This window comes from Malurus melanocephalus, unplaced genomic scaffold (genome assembly GCF_030028575.1).
Source record: "Malurus melanocephalus ecotype Western Australia unplaced genomic scaffold, MMel_1.1 scaffold_445, whole genome shotgun sequence".
NCBI classification, from domain to species: Eukaryota; Metazoa; Chordata; class Aves; order Passeriformes; family Maluridae; genus Malurus; species Malurus melanocephalus.
This window is the reverse complement of record NW_026623677.1, coordinates 1-16,648: the sequence shown is the minus strand read 5'-3', so window position 1 is coordinate 16,648 and position 16,648 is coordinate 1. Positions and strand designations below refer to the sequence as shown.

The 16,648-nt window shown below is 37.7% G+C and overlaps 1 protein-coding gene across 1 annotated transcript in view; it reads right to left on the bottom strand.

Annotated features, from left to right (window-relative positions):
* The window catches only part of LOC130581922 (low-density lipoprotein receptor-related protein 1B-like), a gene marked incomplete at its 5' end in the record, with an annotated part of 41,777 nt that extends 25,285 nt beyond the window's left edge, over positions 1-16,492 (bottom strand). Inside the window, 5 exons of the mRNA XM_057380322.1 lie at positions 80-241; positions 9,184-9,348; positions 13,843-13,968; positions 14,457-14,630; positions 16,376-16,492. Of these exons, the coding sequence (XP_057236305.1) occupies positions 80-241; positions 9,184-9,348; positions 13,843-13,968; positions 14,457-14,630; positions 16,376-16,492 (744 nt within the window). The remainder of the gene's footprint in view (positions 1-79; positions 242-9,183; positions 9,349-13,842; positions 13,969-14,456; positions 14,631-16,375) is intronic.
* Positions 16,493-16,648: the final 156 nt, after the last annotated feature.

Sequence of the window (16,648 nt, the reverse complement as noted above, 5' to 3'; positions counted from 1 at the left end):
CCACGCGGGTTTTAAACTTCCACCGTGCTTGGGGCTTTGATTGCACACAAAGCTGGMAGGGTTTGTGGAGGTTACTCACAGTACTGGCACCTGTCCCCCGTGTACTCGGGCAGGCAGGCACAGAAGGGTTGGTTCCCAGCAGTGACCCCGCAGCTGCCCCCGTTGTGGCAGAAGCGCTCGCACACTGTCTGATTGCAGCTCGGCCCCGTGAAGCCCAGAGCACAACTGCAGGTCGGCCGGCCTGTTTGAAACAAGGAAAGATGGTTTATGATAAAAATTAATACAAATTAAAGCAGAGTTCAGCACTTTCTCGACATGGATTTATGGTATGAGTAGGGGGTTTCAATGCTCGAGCACAACTGTTTTTCTAGATGCTGGCAGGATGTGCTTTTGCAAATGTTGCTTAGATGCAGAACTTTTAAAAATCAAAGTTGGCTCTGGGAGATGTGGGGCACCTCAAAAACTGCACCTATGCGTTTTTACACATGTACAGTCATTGACTCTTTTATGAGAAAAAAAGACTTTATTTAAAATATACAATCATTTTAAAAGATGGCCCTACGCAGGATTTAAAGATATTTAAAGACTAAACTCTTCCAATCATCCTGCCATGCTGGGTTCCTCCAGTTGCAGGGGATAAATGTTTGTACTATCGCCACTGGTGTCTCTTCAGACTGCACTCCATTATTCTCAAATATACAAACAYTGATACATAAACACATGGATACACAAATATTTACTAATGCTCTAATAGCTACACTTTACATAACAACTTTCACTAAAACACAAATATCGGTGCCAGTTCTGTTATGCCACCCCTCTCAGATAGTGAAGACGGTTGCAYAAGAATTGCTGTCTGGCAGCAGACCAAAGATGCCTGTAACATCAATATTCACTGCCTGAAAAGCAGTTAACACTTTGGGATGAACATTTGCACACAATGAACTCCTAGTCCACAGCTTCTTTTCAAAGGATTTTAAAATAGTCTTCAAAATCCAATGCATTTTCCTCCTATGATTCTTCTCCRTTGTAATTTTCCCATTTTTTTCCCCTTATCTAAATCTCATGTCTAAAGGATTTATAGCTTTGTTACAATTCCACTGTTTTATTAAACCCTTCCACTTTCCCCTGTCTTATTTCCTTAAGGCTTATCTTCTTTAAAACAAACTTCTAGATACCATTAATGTTTTCCCATCTCCTGACTTTGCTTTTCTMTCTCATTTATAATCTTCAAGTAAATGACCTGATGTGTCCAACAAACCATCTTCTTTCTCACTTCCTAATAAACCAGTCTCATTCTTGATTATCCCCTGCAAGACACTGTATTTSCTCCACCCTCTTCCTCTTTGCTTTCATTCAACTTGAAGGATTTTCTGAAATTTATGGAGAACAGACCAAGTTTAACACTTTTATTTTTCTTGGCATCCCAGAAGGGAAAAAAAAAGAAGATTAAGTGAGGTGTGAGGTTGTTTCTSAAAGAAAAGGGCAGACAGGATGGATTGGAATGAGATGAGCATTAAGGTTCCTTCCAACCCAAAACATTCCATGATTGTGTGGTTATCAAGGTAACTGCAGAACCTACTGCATGTGTGATGCAGAATCCCTTTGGACTGGAATTACAGGTATAAACAGGAAAAATAACCTCTCAGATTTTATTAYTGATAGCCTAATCAAGRTAATGATATGTGTAGAGAGAGAAGMGAAAGGTGGGGAWYAAGTTATACATGAGAGGCTGCAGCTTTYCCTGGATTAGCATTTGGAAAACTTCCCACCGTGCCATAAAGCAGGAACAAGGTTTTTACATAGAAACAATCCTAATTCATGGAGGGATGGGTTGGTGAGTTCACAAAAAAAGCTGTGCTTGACTTGGGCCTGACCTGTTTTGAGACACACAGAAGAGTCAAAATTCTAAGTAGTCAAATGAAATAACACTAAGGGTCACTTTCTCATAATAATTCTCCCTGATTTTCATGCTGATCTAACAGGACCCTTTTTGCTGGTTTTTGTCTCATTAATTGTTCCCTCAGTTTAACACCAYGTCTGGTGCAGGTACCCACACTTATTTCCCCCCTCTCCTCCTGATGCTGACCACGGCTGCCCCTGAACCTCTGAGATGTGCAACCCTGCCAACCTTGCTGTTCTCTCTTCCCTACTTAGCTGGCTGTGTTATTGAGTAATTAAGATTAAACTGACTATTCCACAAACCCCACATTTCAAAATTTCTTCTGTTCTGCCTTTCTTTTAATACTATGCAATAATTTAATACCAAATTCACCAGAGAATTTTTCAARGCAAGTGAAGCACCCTCATTTTATCTCCTCTCTCTGACTCAAGTAGAAWGATTTATTCAATCTTTTTCCTTCACTCACTTCTTGCACGACACACTTCACGCAATTCTTTTCTGTATTTTCTATTTTAAGCTATGCTAATTTAAARTGTTTTGCAAATCATCCTAAGGGCCATGAGATCAGTTAGTCTCTTTCTCTAATGAGTACAGCAGGAACAAAACCACTGACCTAAAAATAGCTCCAACTACTTTAATATGCATCAGCCTGGTTATTCATATCTGTCCCCTGTGATCTAAACATTAAATCAAAGATGTTGAACTCAGATGTTAGCACAGATTCCACTTGTTTTTCCCCATGTATACAGTTGTATTCAAATTTCTGCCCCCAAGACAGGGGGTTTCACATAATCCTTCATCTGAATCAGTGTTTCAGTTAAAAAAAAAAAAAAAATAGTGCTAGAACACAAATCTGGAGGTCTGAAATCAGCTTTCATTATTAATACTCCTCTATTTGTTAAAATGATGAGACAATGGTATTTTTCTAGTTTGTAGAAAAGATTATTCCATTCTTTACTAATGTAGACTTATAAATATGCCAAGCTGCTGACAGTTATATGAAAATTTAATCCAGTATAGCCTAAACCCCATTTTTGTCACTCAATTTAACATGACTTTCAGTAATGTTAATAGYCAATTGCCTATTTATACACAGACTGTTGACATCTGAAATAATACTAATAATGACATTTTCATTTGCCTTATTCTCATAAATTATTTCTGATGCAAAAAAAAAAAAAAAAAGGGTCCAAGAACAGTTTAACAAAACTGCAGCATTAAACAATGACAAACAGCACCATAAGTTTTTGCATCATAGAATCAGAACACAGATTTATGTTTGCAGAGTGCAGTTTTTAACCAAGATGTCACATAACCTAACCAATAGAAATTGCAAGATAAGCTCATGCACCTTCCCTGGTCATGAAATCTCAGGGTTAGAGCTCTACAGACACAGAATTAAAACTCCTTCTTAATTCTGGACCCTCACCACCACAGGAAGATTCACAACACAACAGCATGTAGAAAAAAACCCACATGGAAAGTGGTTCATGGAATGCTAAACTGCTTCAAATTCAGAACAGAATTTAGTAGAATAAGGGAGAATATATTATAGTGACCCTAAGACATAAGTTATTTTTGGCAGTAGAGCATGAAAAAAAAAAGACACTAGAAACAAAATGTAGTTTCCCCCTCTCTAAAAAAAAAAAAAAAAAATCATTAAAAAAATACCAGAAATAAAAATCTTACAACATTCAATTAGGTTTTGACACAGAGGCTGTAATTACTCCTGGTTTTTCAATTTAATTTGCTACATAATAACAATTGCCTATATGTAACTTTTCAACTAAACTTCAAAATTGCTCATAAATTTCTTCTTTTGCTTTCTGTATAACATGCTGGTGACATATTTTGGGAATTCATTCACATATCTTAAACTCATACTTACATTTATTTTGCAAGGATCAGAATTCTAAGGAGATCCACTTTCATTCATGCTATTGCCTAAGCAACAGATAAATACTGTACATTTTGCATTAACCACATAAAGTAAAAAAAAAAATATGAAAAAAATACTTAAAAACTAGGTCAAAGGAATTATTTTTGTAAGCTTTCTACAAGTTCTGAAAAATGAGGTCATCCAGATGAATGTCTTCATCAAAACCTACCTTATTTATTTCTTCCAATCACTGGTAAATTCCCTACCAGCAATGTGTTTTTAAGTTGTTATCTGCCACTATGAACATTTAATTCCAACATTTAACTTGCTGTCACTATTAAAGAAAACAAAGCTGCACTACATGAACTTTCTCCAAGCAATATCTTGTCCTTTGGAGTCGTTATCAGCAGTCAGTGGGAATCACAGTAATTCATTTCTGTGTGGCTGATGAAGCATAATTAGCTTTACTGAAACAATAGGAGTGGAGAGAAGCTGCATTATTGAAGATAATTAGTAGGTGAGCTGATTGGGATCTATCTCAGCAGATGCAGAGTCTCTCTGTGCTGTTGAAAGGACAAGGAGAAAAGAACAATTTCTAAATACCTCTGAGTAGTCTCAGAGGCTGCTTTTTCCAGGGCTGGTGGTGGTGGTTCTGTGGATCTGAGCTCAGCCCCAGTGAAATTCCACCCTCACCTTTCCCACTGACCCTGTCCCACTGACCCCACAAAGGGAAACTCCTGGGACTGACATGGCATTAGCAAAGAAAACAGAATCTTCACTGGTAGGGTTCCAGTGTGCACCAAATCACCTCGTTTTGATTATAAAATAGAACACAAAATARTATCTGCTTTATACATATGATCCTTTCAGAATATTTAATCAATTTTCATTTAGAGGAAGCAGATAATAATGCTTTTAAACTCATTTTGATACAAACATCACATTTCTGTATGATTGGACATATTCTTCATATTGTTAGTACAAAGGGATTTATCTGATTTTGTGAACCAGTTACCTTAGTTAATGTGTTTGAGACATCCAACAAACTATTGCTGCAACATTTTTACTTTAAGCTACATGGAGAAACAAAGTGTATTTTTATGGAAACATTGGCTTTTTTTCCCAAATTCCCATTAATTTGGCTTACTGGARAGTGTTCATTATTACACCCAAACTTTTAATTACATGTCTCAGATGTGTACTTTTAATTAACTGATGACATTTTCTTTGTTCAATTATTGTAGTTCAATACAACTGTCGTAAACTTATAAATTTTAATTAAAGCTGCTCCAATCTCTGGCTGTATAACGTTCACATAGGAATTTGCCAAAAGGCTTAGCAGTAAGTAAGCCAACAGTGAATAATCCCTGAATTGCCAGTGGGATTTGTTTAACAAATTAACATTTGTGTGCWGATAATGAGGTTCTACAACTTAACACATCCAGCAAAGATTTAGCACAATCATGTTTTAAATTAGTAATACTCTGCAATTTACTTAATTAGTTATCACATTACCATTCTATATTAGGTGGGGGAAGAGAAGAGGATTTGCACGTTGACTAGAACACACACATTCACCAGCAGAGCATTTTGTATGCTGCCTCATTTTTTTTTTGGATCAGAACACAAGGCAAGATTCATTCCTAGGAAACCTTCTTGTTTTTTGAGCCAGAAGTGAAGAGCAAGAAAATTCCCTGACTCCTGGGGAAGTTTCCAGCTGGGGGGACTTTTAGGCAGCAGCAGCAGCTAAAATTGTTGGCAGTCCCTAAACCCTCTCTCGTTTATCACGTGTGTAAAACAACRTCAAAGCTGTTTGAGATAAATGTGTGGGAATTGAGAAGAACAATCAAAGCCTCCAAGAAAGAGAGGGCTGAGCAATGAGCTGAAATGATCACAGGTCATTCATATTTTACAGATGGGTTTAGGCTGGCACCYGCACACATACAGCTTGTGCAACTTCTAGAGGAAAAGTCTTCACCATTTTGAACAAAAATACACTTTAAAAATAGAGCAAATTTGAGAAATATATGGAACTTGGTTGCATGAGTCAGTTGTATGATGGATGAGAAGGATGGCTGCTGCTTTTTGAGTTGTTTCTGTGAGAACTGGTACAGGAGCAAACACACACAGCAGCAGCAGCACAGAAGATCAAAGTAAAATGATCCTGAGCTGACTTAATTTTAAAATAGTAACCCTACACTTTACAGAAATGGAGGGAATTCTTTACCAAAATGAGTTTGCAATAAACCTATTGGAACATSGGGACTTYACGTAAGTGTCACTTGTAGASCTGTTTTWGAGCTGGACCTGGCAGAGCTGGSCTAAGGGCTGGACTCAAWCTTGGAGATCTTTTCCARTSTYAATGATTSTAWGATTCTASTGCAATCAGACAGATCAACCTGGTAGGACAAACCATAAATCTAGACAAAATATAACCGTGAAGTTCTACAACCATTAAGGAAAAATGGAGCAGCTCCTGATAACAACGATCCTTTTCATTCCTCCGCGTAGAAATGTGCAAGAATGAARTAACACATGGATTAACAAGTCCCATATGAGCCTCACACAGCAGGTCAGCTCTGCCTGGAAGGCTGAGACAAAGAGACTGACAAGCAGCTGACACTGCTCTGGTCTGGATTTCACACCCTCAGCCCAACTGCAAATGGCCTGGGCAGAGCACTTGTAGCTGCAGGGGCTGCACAAATATGTATTGGACTGGAAAGAGGAAATGGTTGCAGCAAAAACACTCGAGGAATTAAGCTTTCTTGACTTAATTAAATTTTTTTCAGTGCTTTCAGGGAGTCCTGTGCAACTTCTGTCTGAGATACGTAACAGCCTTAGTATATCATGGATTAGATTAAACTGTGATAAGGAACATCTCCCTGGCATGCTAGTTTGTTTCAGTAACACACGATTTATGGACTGATATAGATTAGAAATACAGCCTGATAAGAAATAGAGATTTCCTCCTAATAGAATATTTACAGGGTCCAGGGGCTAGGCAGGCAAGGAAGATGAGATGCACATCAACCTGAAAATTTTATCTGGGACACTGGACGGAATCACTGTGATTTAGAAAGGTGTAAGGCCTTTTTTCCATGTTTCCAGCACATKARAGTTATGGTGTGGGCTTCGAGGCAMAGCTACCCTCATGAAYTGGAAATGGCAGAYGGGACTTCTGGTTAAYTTGAAATATGATCCTTAAAAATTTGATGTAACTAAGGGGACCCAGAACAGCAGAAGAATCCTCCCACCAGCAAGAATGCCCAGGTACAGCCATCACAACCAGCTCTGAAAGGCACTATTTGGTCATGTGTGCTACAATGAACTTCAGCTGCTGCTAAACATTCAGATCCCCCAAATCAGGCAAGTGAACAAAGAAATTAGGACTGTGGTGTCACCCATGCTGGATCTCCTGCTAGTGCAGACATGACATTCCATCTGGGACCAAGCATCAGGCTGATTCCTGCCCTCCCAAACTCATTCCTCCATCCTCAGACTGATTCCTGCCTCCCCAGGCTGATTTCCTGAACCCTCAGGCTGATTCCTGTATCCCCAGGCTGATACCTGCGCTCCCAAACTCACTCCTCCATCCCCAGACTGATTCCTGCTCTCCCAAACTCTTTCCTCCATCCCCAGGCTGATTCCTGTCCTCCCCAGGCCCATGTTAAGAACTGAACAGAAGCATTCTGTAGACCCTGCTCACATCTCTCCTCTCCCCACTGGTGACCAAACCTACTGCACACTAATTGTTTCAGCGAGGCTGAGCGATTTCCGAGGCTGGATTTAGCAGGAAAATGAAAATTAAAAATATCCATGTGAGGGCATAGCTGTGTGAGCACAGCAAGTGTGAGCTGCCTGGGAGAGGGAAAACAAACTGCTGGAGGTGAGCAAGCCCTGTGGCTACTGCCAAAAGAAAAGGATTAAACAAAACCCTGGGGTCTCTGCAGAACTCACAACAGAGCTCAGTTCCAGGAGCCAAGTTATTAATTTTATTAAGCCTTTTAACCCCACAAAAGAATCAATTAGATGCCAGACATGTAAAAATGTGGGAATAAACATCCTCCCTGCAGATGGGGGGGAAGTTCTGCGTGCCATTTAAACCATCCCTTCCATTCACCTGCACGTATTGATCTGACTGCATTGACAAAAATCACTGTTCATCATTTGTGTCAGCAGTTCCATCAGCTGCTGGGAGCAGTTTAAAGTATGATTAATCAGCTTCCAGCACAAGCAATTCTCATTTTCTGATATTTAGTCATTATTATGAACAACATTATTAACCCTCAAGTACTCAGAACGGAAAGAATAAATTACTAGACTTGCACTCGCTTGGAATTTTGCCACCACATCTCAGCCAGGAAGAGGAGACTACAGAGAAGCCAGGGACTGGGACTGAATTACTGAACTACACAGGCTAAAGTTAATTAATAAGGGCTGAGGAAATCTTTACAATCCAAGTTCCTCTGCCACAGACACTCAGGAATTATGTACCTCCATTACAGGGAGGAATCTCAGGTGCCTGGACCTTTTCTTTCAGAGATCAAGATTTTGGTCACTCCTGTGTTGTTTCTCACACACAGGGGAAAATTATTCACATCTTAAGCAGCTGAAAGTTTCTGAGAGGAAGAGGCAGCAAACTCTTCTCCAGCTGTTTTGCTTTGAATTGAATATTTAAGTATTTTCCTTGAAGCAGAAAATAAGAGTTCTGCTGCTCCTTTCTCACAAAATTACTACGTTTTAGAGTACTTCTTTTCACACTTTTCCTCTCTAGCCCAATGTTATACAAGATATGGGATGTGCTAGGGACAAAGATCAACTGCCAAATTCCTGCTTTTTAACAGGATAATCCCCCTGAACCTAAGAAATGTAATTTCAAATTCCTTCAGGAAAATGAAAGATTTGAGTTCTCATAAACAAAGTCTTCTCGAGAGTAAAATTCCTATTTAGTGAACTCCAGCTAAACAAAGGTAAAAGACTGAGGTCAGGTATTTAAGCAAATATCTCTGTGTACACACAYTTAAATTTAGGGGGTGAATTGATATGAATTGAGAGAACAAGATGTATGGACTCGTTGCAGATGTAGTTTGGACACTTTGCTTTACAATTCCACTGATACACCTCAACTTGCGAGTCTTTACCCTGAACATTTACTGACTCCTCCCTTTTCTGGCATTTTTTCTTTTTCTTTTTGTTTAATTGTGCTGAAACACCAATAGAAGGGAATGAGGAGCCCTACTGATCACAAGGAATATATGTGGAATATATTACTATTTTTGCACATTGTATAAGTACAGACAAAATGAATAATAAAGAGGAAAAAAAAAAATCTCAAAAATGAAGAAATTCAAACATTTGACACAGGTATAAGAACAAGATAGAGCTGCTCAGAAACACTCACCAAGGAGAGAGGCCCCGCAAGTTCCTCCATTCTGGCAGTAGTTGTAGCAGTGATTGGTTTCACACCTTTCACCAGAGTAGCTGGGCCAGCAGTGGCACCGAGGATCCCCCTTCTCGTTGATAATGCACTTCCCTCCGTTCTCACAGCTTAATTTACAGCTGTCATCTGCAGGAGAGMACACACAGAGCCTTCAGCAACCCCAGGGCTGTGGAAGGGGCAGAACAGAACCTTGTCCCTTAATCACAGCCACAGAGCGCTGCCAGTGGGGGGAAAATAGCACTTTTCAAATTGGAGAAAGTAAATTGTCATTTCTGTTTCCACAGGGATAGAAAAAACCCACACACTTAGGCGACCACAAATCCTGGAAAGGAGCTGTAGAGTCAGTGGGAATTCTTGCGTGGCACAGGGAAGTTGACTTCCCTAGGACCTAAATTAGTAATGATAGGATGAATTCTTGTTTGAAACTATAATTCACAGTTAGAGAATTAAAAAAGAAATGAATGTTGGTTTTACCTGGGAGACCTCAGAAAACTTCCCAGTCATTTTCTGGTTACCTCAGGCCTTTTTTATTAGCTTTTTTTGATCTCTCACCCACTCTCTCTGCTAAATAACAGCCTTCTTAACTAAACCCTGTCCAATAGATTTTAAATACAATCATTTAGCCTTCAAATTCTCTTCAAAAATTGATATTTGCAGAGAAACTTGTTGGTCCTAAATGTTATTTTCTGATTTTTCTTTTTTTTTTTTCTTATCTGCTCAGACCATAAAGCCATTGAGAAGGGAAGCTGCTGCTGCTCTACATTCAGGATTCTTATGGCAGCAGTGCCACTCTCTTAGAGGTGAGGAGTGAGGGGACACAAATTCTGATCAGGCCAGATTCACTCTTTATGTAAAGCTCTTTTGTACTTACAGTTGTGCCTCTCTTGGAAATATATTGAACAGTAAACCTCTATTTATTTCAAGGTATAAAATTATTTAATGATAATAAATTGATTATAGGCAAGCACGCATACAATGCTCAAACATCCCAATAACTGTAATCCTAAAGAAACAGAATAGCACCTTTCCAGCCCAAATCATGCTTTCAGCAGTGAGATTTCATTTTTCACACAGCAAAACAACCTTGTGAAGCCAGCTGCTTCCTAACTAATCCAGGATTTGAGCCTACACAGCTTTGAACAAGAGGGATGCCACAAGCACTGAAAATTCCTCAGTAACACATCCACCTGCAGGCATTTTGCTGAATTCATCTCCTTTAGTCAAACAATTCCTGAAAAAGAGTCGAGGCTCCCATTTGTCCTTTGCTGTTGAAGTCCAGCATTGACTGGCATGCCACAGACACCCCAACTCCTTGGAGGTTTGAAGGAATAAATCGTGTTGCAAGAGCAGAATTTAGGAATGTTGGATTTTCTGTACCCAAACAAGGGTTGTAAACCCTTTACAAACCCTTTACAACCCTTGTTCTAAACCCAACAAGGACTCTGTAAACCCCAGCAACATGACTGTACTTGTGCTGAGCCCTTTCTTTGCCTCCTTTCACAGCCAGGGCTGACATGGTGTAGACACGTAATCTGGCATCAAACCTATTGAAACAAAACTTCTGGAAAATCTCATCTTGCAGGTAATTGCACCTTTCTAAAGTTGAGCTGAAATCAGGCAGCAAATCCCAAAGCTATCCCAGCGGATTGACCAGTACGTTGTTATTTCATGAGTTTTACAATAAAAATATGAAATCCTACTTGCACTTAATTTGTTTGGTATCCACCCTGGGTATCTACAATGGTTGTAACAAAGCTACTTCGTGTTTGGGAGTTTGAGGATCCTTCGGTGTTTTATTTGTTTGGGTGGTTCATTAAATCCTTTGATGTTCCATGAACCGCTCTTCAGTTACTCATTACAGGAGTTGTTTGAATGGATAATGTAGCATATCTTATTGGAGGGAAGGTCTATTTTTGTTTTGCTTATCTTATCTGTTTTACTTATCATTAGTCATGAGTTTATGGAGCAGAACTTGGTAAAAGCAGAATAAATAACAGTGAAGTACAGACAACTGCTCATTTTTATGAACCTTTCTGATGGTGCATTAAAAACATGTTCTATTTCTCTTTCAGAGCAATTCCACAGAATTAAGATACAAAATTTGAAAAAAAAAATGGAAATTACTACTGATTTTGTTCTCTATGAAACATTTTAAATTCAAGAGTTTCAGTACCACTCTAATATGAAACAGAAATGGTAACATAACAATTTTGGACTTTCAATAAGCTGAGGAAGGGGATTGAAAGATGCAATGCATGAGCCAGTTTGAAAATAGTGTATTAGGCTTGAACAATATCAGGAGTTTCATGCTGCTGCTTTGCTGTCTGGAGGTAAATACAAGAAATAAATTACACTGATTCACATCAACTGAGCACAAAAGGGGATCAGATGCCTTTGTGTAGGAGATATGAGCAGAATAGTCCCATAGGAGAACACAGGAAGAAAAGGAATACAGGAGAAAAACACAGAAGAATTAGAATAAAAAGCTGAATAGACTTAATTTGAATTACTGAATAAACACCTCAGAAAGAAGAGGTGGGAACAGGTTTACCAAGTACCCACTCTTGGAATGAAGTTTTCAAAGAAAAAAAAATCAGAAAGTTTCTAACTTCATCCTTCAATACTTCTCTGAGCATGCTGAACTTAGATTTAAAGACCTCTCAGCTGCTCTTTACACTTTTGAAACGACAGAGGCAAAATCTTTTCACCTATCCTACCCCAGTCTAGCTACTGAATCTCTCTAACATGAAAGAAAGGATTACAGATCATGTAATTTTATATTTTCTCTCCTAATTTGGATACTTAGTTTTCTGCTGTATAGCCTCCTAAAAGAAAAGAACCTGATCTATAAATTGACTTTTCTTTTGTTTTCAGGCTATTGGTGACCTATTAATGGGAAGTGGAATGCCATCAGTTCAAGATGCTGATCTTGGGACAGCTCTGATCTTTCCAGGAATCTCTGCTGGTCCTTGGAAACTTAAGGGGAGTATCAGCAAGAGAAACATTTAACACCCACTTACACATTAAAAAAAATAGTGCAAAAGCATTATTAGAAAGTACTATGATACAGAAGTTTGTTTCAGCTCATGATTTGTAATCTGTGATGCTACAAAACCTGCAATCTACTAGTACAAAAATAATGTCCTGAGAAAAAAAATGTAAGGAAAAGCCTACACAAGACATTACTTGAAATATAATTGCAAACAGAGAGACAAAAACCAAACAAAACTAAGAAACACTTATTCAGCAATCCTTGAAAAAGTCATAAAAGATATTGCAGCCGTAGGAAGGTACTGCACTGAAAATTACCAATATATTAAAAATGCTTCTCTAGGCATTTTCTGTCCATACATAAAAATTTATAATAAGTCATTTAAAAACCTCTTCATGTCTTTAATAAAAATACACCTCCCTGAAAACATTACCATGACATAATCCTTTGCCCACTAGTAAATATGGATCATTACTGAAATTATGGGTTCAATTTGGTACAAGTCAGCAGTGAAAAACAAAATTATTTTATCTGTTCATTTTTCAACACCAAAGTAATAACAATGGGTAATTTGAAATAATTTGAGGAGGTGCTGTAACAGCATAAATTCTTGACAAATATCCCCCTGAGATGGACAAAGAGCTGACAGTTGGAGGGGTAGGGAGGGTGTTCAGACTGATTTGTGTCCAGAGTTGAATATTTTTATTAATCCCCATCATGAACCACTAAAACACAGCTCTTAAGTCAATATTCAATGCCTAGGCAGTATGGATTGGTGAGATTTTCTCCAGGGAATTATGACATTTCAGGTAAATTAGTTTAATTGCTAAATTGAACACTTTAAGCACTGAGGATCTCACCAAAATATCCATCACTTGCACTTCTGAGCCTGGAATTAAACATCAGGAAAACATCCTAATACATGTAATACACACAAAAAATGCTGTTTGTGCTTTCTAGAACATTTTAAAATTCAAGCTCACTAAGAAATCATTCCAGGAGTCTGACTACCTTAGGTTTGGCCTAAATTAGAGTGAAAGAAGTTTTAAAGCACTTAATAATCTCCTATGAAAAAGATTCCCTCCCCATCCCTAAAACACAGCAAGAACTTAGAGGCTCCTTTCCCATGAAATCCGGTTTCCTGTGTCTCAGTATTAGTTATTATATAGTCATTCATATATCTAAAATAATTTTAGATGAAAATGCTGCAGTTTTTTCCTTTCTTTGACTGTTGCTTYRAAKTAMTTTTTATTTGCTCTGTTGCTCTCACTGCCTTTTCAGCATTGTTGCAGTGTTTTTTTCTCCCAAATGGCTCGTGTTTGATTTGGGATCCAAAATACTTCAGAGCTTTTCAAACTTCTTTCAGGCAATATTTATGCCCATTCACATTTAAGAATCATCTTGTATCAGTTAAGCTGAAGGCTCATTTTTCATTTTGATGAATATTAGCAAGGGGACTATTTTTTTGAATCAGGGATTTGGTTTCTTCATATTTCCTTTGCATTTCAGCTCAGTAATGTTATTATTGAACAACATCACAAAACTCTGGACTCACAACCAGCTTTCTGCATTGACAAAAACTGACCAGCTGTTTATTTTCTGGTTCTTCTGCACTTTTCAATACCTACCTAAGAGGCTCTGATCAATGCATGTTCCATTCATCAATGATTTTCCTTCTGGACAAGCACACGTTGCACCAGAAGGGTTGAGTAAACAGATGAATTCACACGTCAGGTCCAAGCATGGATTAGGCACTGTTTAAAAAGACAAAAATAATAGAAATTTTATTTAAAAAAATTAGAACTATGTTCCAAACCCATGATAAATAATCAGAAACAAAAATTCCACTTTCCAAGGTATCAGCAGCCTGAAATCCATGAACACAGTCCCTCAAACAGCAGAATTTATTCCATTAACAAAAATGCATTGGTAACACGGCGTAAAAACTTTCATCTGCTTCTGGCTAGAGGGATTTTTATTCATCTCTCTACTAATTTTTTTTTTTATACCTCATTTGCAGTGCAGGTCTAAAAGACATTTGTGTACAAATTTGCCCAGCGTCGTTTCAAATGAGCGAAAACGCATCAAATAACCCAAATCAAAATTATACAAAGAAATATGACTAAATCTATTTTCAATTTGTACAATCAGGCTCTGGTTTATATTTATACAGCTTGGTTACTGTTTCCCCCCTGAGGTGAATGTGCTCGATATTGAGTTTAAAGTAATTATGCTTACTCACAGTCCATTTGTTTGTAGCGGTGAAAAATCAAGGCACTTTTTGCTTTATCAACATCCACACTTAGGTATTCTACAAGGCTCCTGCCAAATTTGTGCACTCTAAATGCACCATTTTTGGGGCCTGCTCCATATATGTAATCCTCAAAAATGTCGATTCTATGTGGATGCAGTAAACCTTGAATAAAAATGGATATTAAAGAAAAATACATATTCATATTCAAATAATAAACAACTTGGTTTTAATACAAAATTCAATTTAATGATTATGATTATCACCTAAGGACATTATCATTCAGACAGCTTGTTTTGTCCCTACAAACATTGCCTTTAAAAAAGCAAACTGCCTAGAAGAAAATCTTCCCATTCTGCAGACAAGTTAAATCTCAAGCTTTTTACTAGTTTTCCACACAATTGAGCCTCAGAAACTGGCTGATCATTGAAAAATAGGGAAAGTCTGCAGTAACAACTCATTAATTGCAACATACTTGTTCTACCTTGGTACAACACTTTAACTCCATGTATGTGACAAGGAAAAAACAGATAATGTTGCTTTATGTCAAATTATTCTCACAAAACATCTCTTCAACTCCTTGCTAACATATTTGAAATGCTAGTTTTTTGTACCACACTTATTTTAATTCATAATTACAGTAAATTAATGCAAAATAAATTATTAACTCTAGCAATTCCTCATTTTTAAGAGCTCTGAGGGCCTGTTAGGCCACCAGTTGGATTTTCTATGCCAAGCTGGCTGTAGAATTTCACATTTACCCCTCTAACAAGACAATGGCTCCTAACTAAAACTTCTTCGCCTGAGATGCATCTCTTCCTGAAGCCACAAAGAAACAGAAACTATCATTCCTTGTGATACCTTGTTCCTAGTCCATTTACTCTAAAAATGGCTTTGTATTTCCCTTGCATTTATTTAATTTCATCTATGAGCCTTTATTTCTTCCTAATGTTCCTTTGTGCTGTAATACTTGGTACTCAGTATTTTATTTTCATAAAAAGATGTATTAATTCTAATTATTTATTCCAAGCATGTTTAGTTCAACGGGTTGAAGTTTTTAGCCTCAAGCAATTTCTAAACTCCCCAAATTTTCCTTTGGTCCAGTGCTAAAGCAGGTTTTGGTCAGATCCCTACACTCAAAGTGATCTCGCTGCAGATGATTTCCTTCATGTACTGATAGAAATTGTGCAATAAAATATTTTTAATCCAAAATATGGCGATTTAAATGTTGCCCAGACCAATTTGGGTTATGGGAGATTTCTCCTAGTACATTCCAGAATATCCTAATGAATTCTGGGTTAAAACACTCAATAGTACCACATATATCACCCTGAACCAACTGTCCACTAAGCAAGCCTCTCTAAAAGTCTGCTTTCAAGTATTTTTCAATGTGTTCCTTCACTTCTCAATTTTCATTATTTTTTACTCAACAAATTGTTGAAAAGCCATTGTGCAACCCTATAAAAACAGTTTAAGAAGAATGTCTTTCCTTATCACAGGAACTTTCCCCATTCACATTGTTAGCAGAACTCTGTGATTACTCACTGACCTCAAAGTTAAGCCCATTATTTCTCCAAGAACTGATTCAGATCAGCAGTTCTACAACCCCTAAAACTCCCATTCAGTGCAGGCAGCTCCAAGTCCAAGTGAGACCAAACCTAATTATTACCCACAATTTTACTCAATAATACCTAAACTTGGAGATCTGCACAAATCATTGAACCTTTGTTCCCCCAAGGTAGTTTTATTAGATTGTCTTGAAGGTAATCTGTTTAGATAATATTTGAAACATTGGCTAACAATAACATATTACTTAATAACCACTGATTTTTGCTTACAATTTCCCTGAATAGTGAAACTTCAGCCAAATGAAATAAAACAGGAATCGTGTTCAACACAGCTCTCCATACCTTGTTTTGTGCTCACAGACACAACTGAATCGGAGCCATCAAAAAGGACACTGCCAATAACAGATAATTCAAAATCAGCCCAGAACAAGCGCTGGCTGTACTGATCAACTACGAGACCTGCAAAGGAGATAAAGTTCAGATAGGTACATAAAACCAGGAAAAAAATTAATATTGTTATGTAACTACATTTCTATATCATTCATAGTCTTATGTACACAAAATATTGTGACAATGAAAAACTTGACTGGAAACAAAGGAGAATAAAATATAACA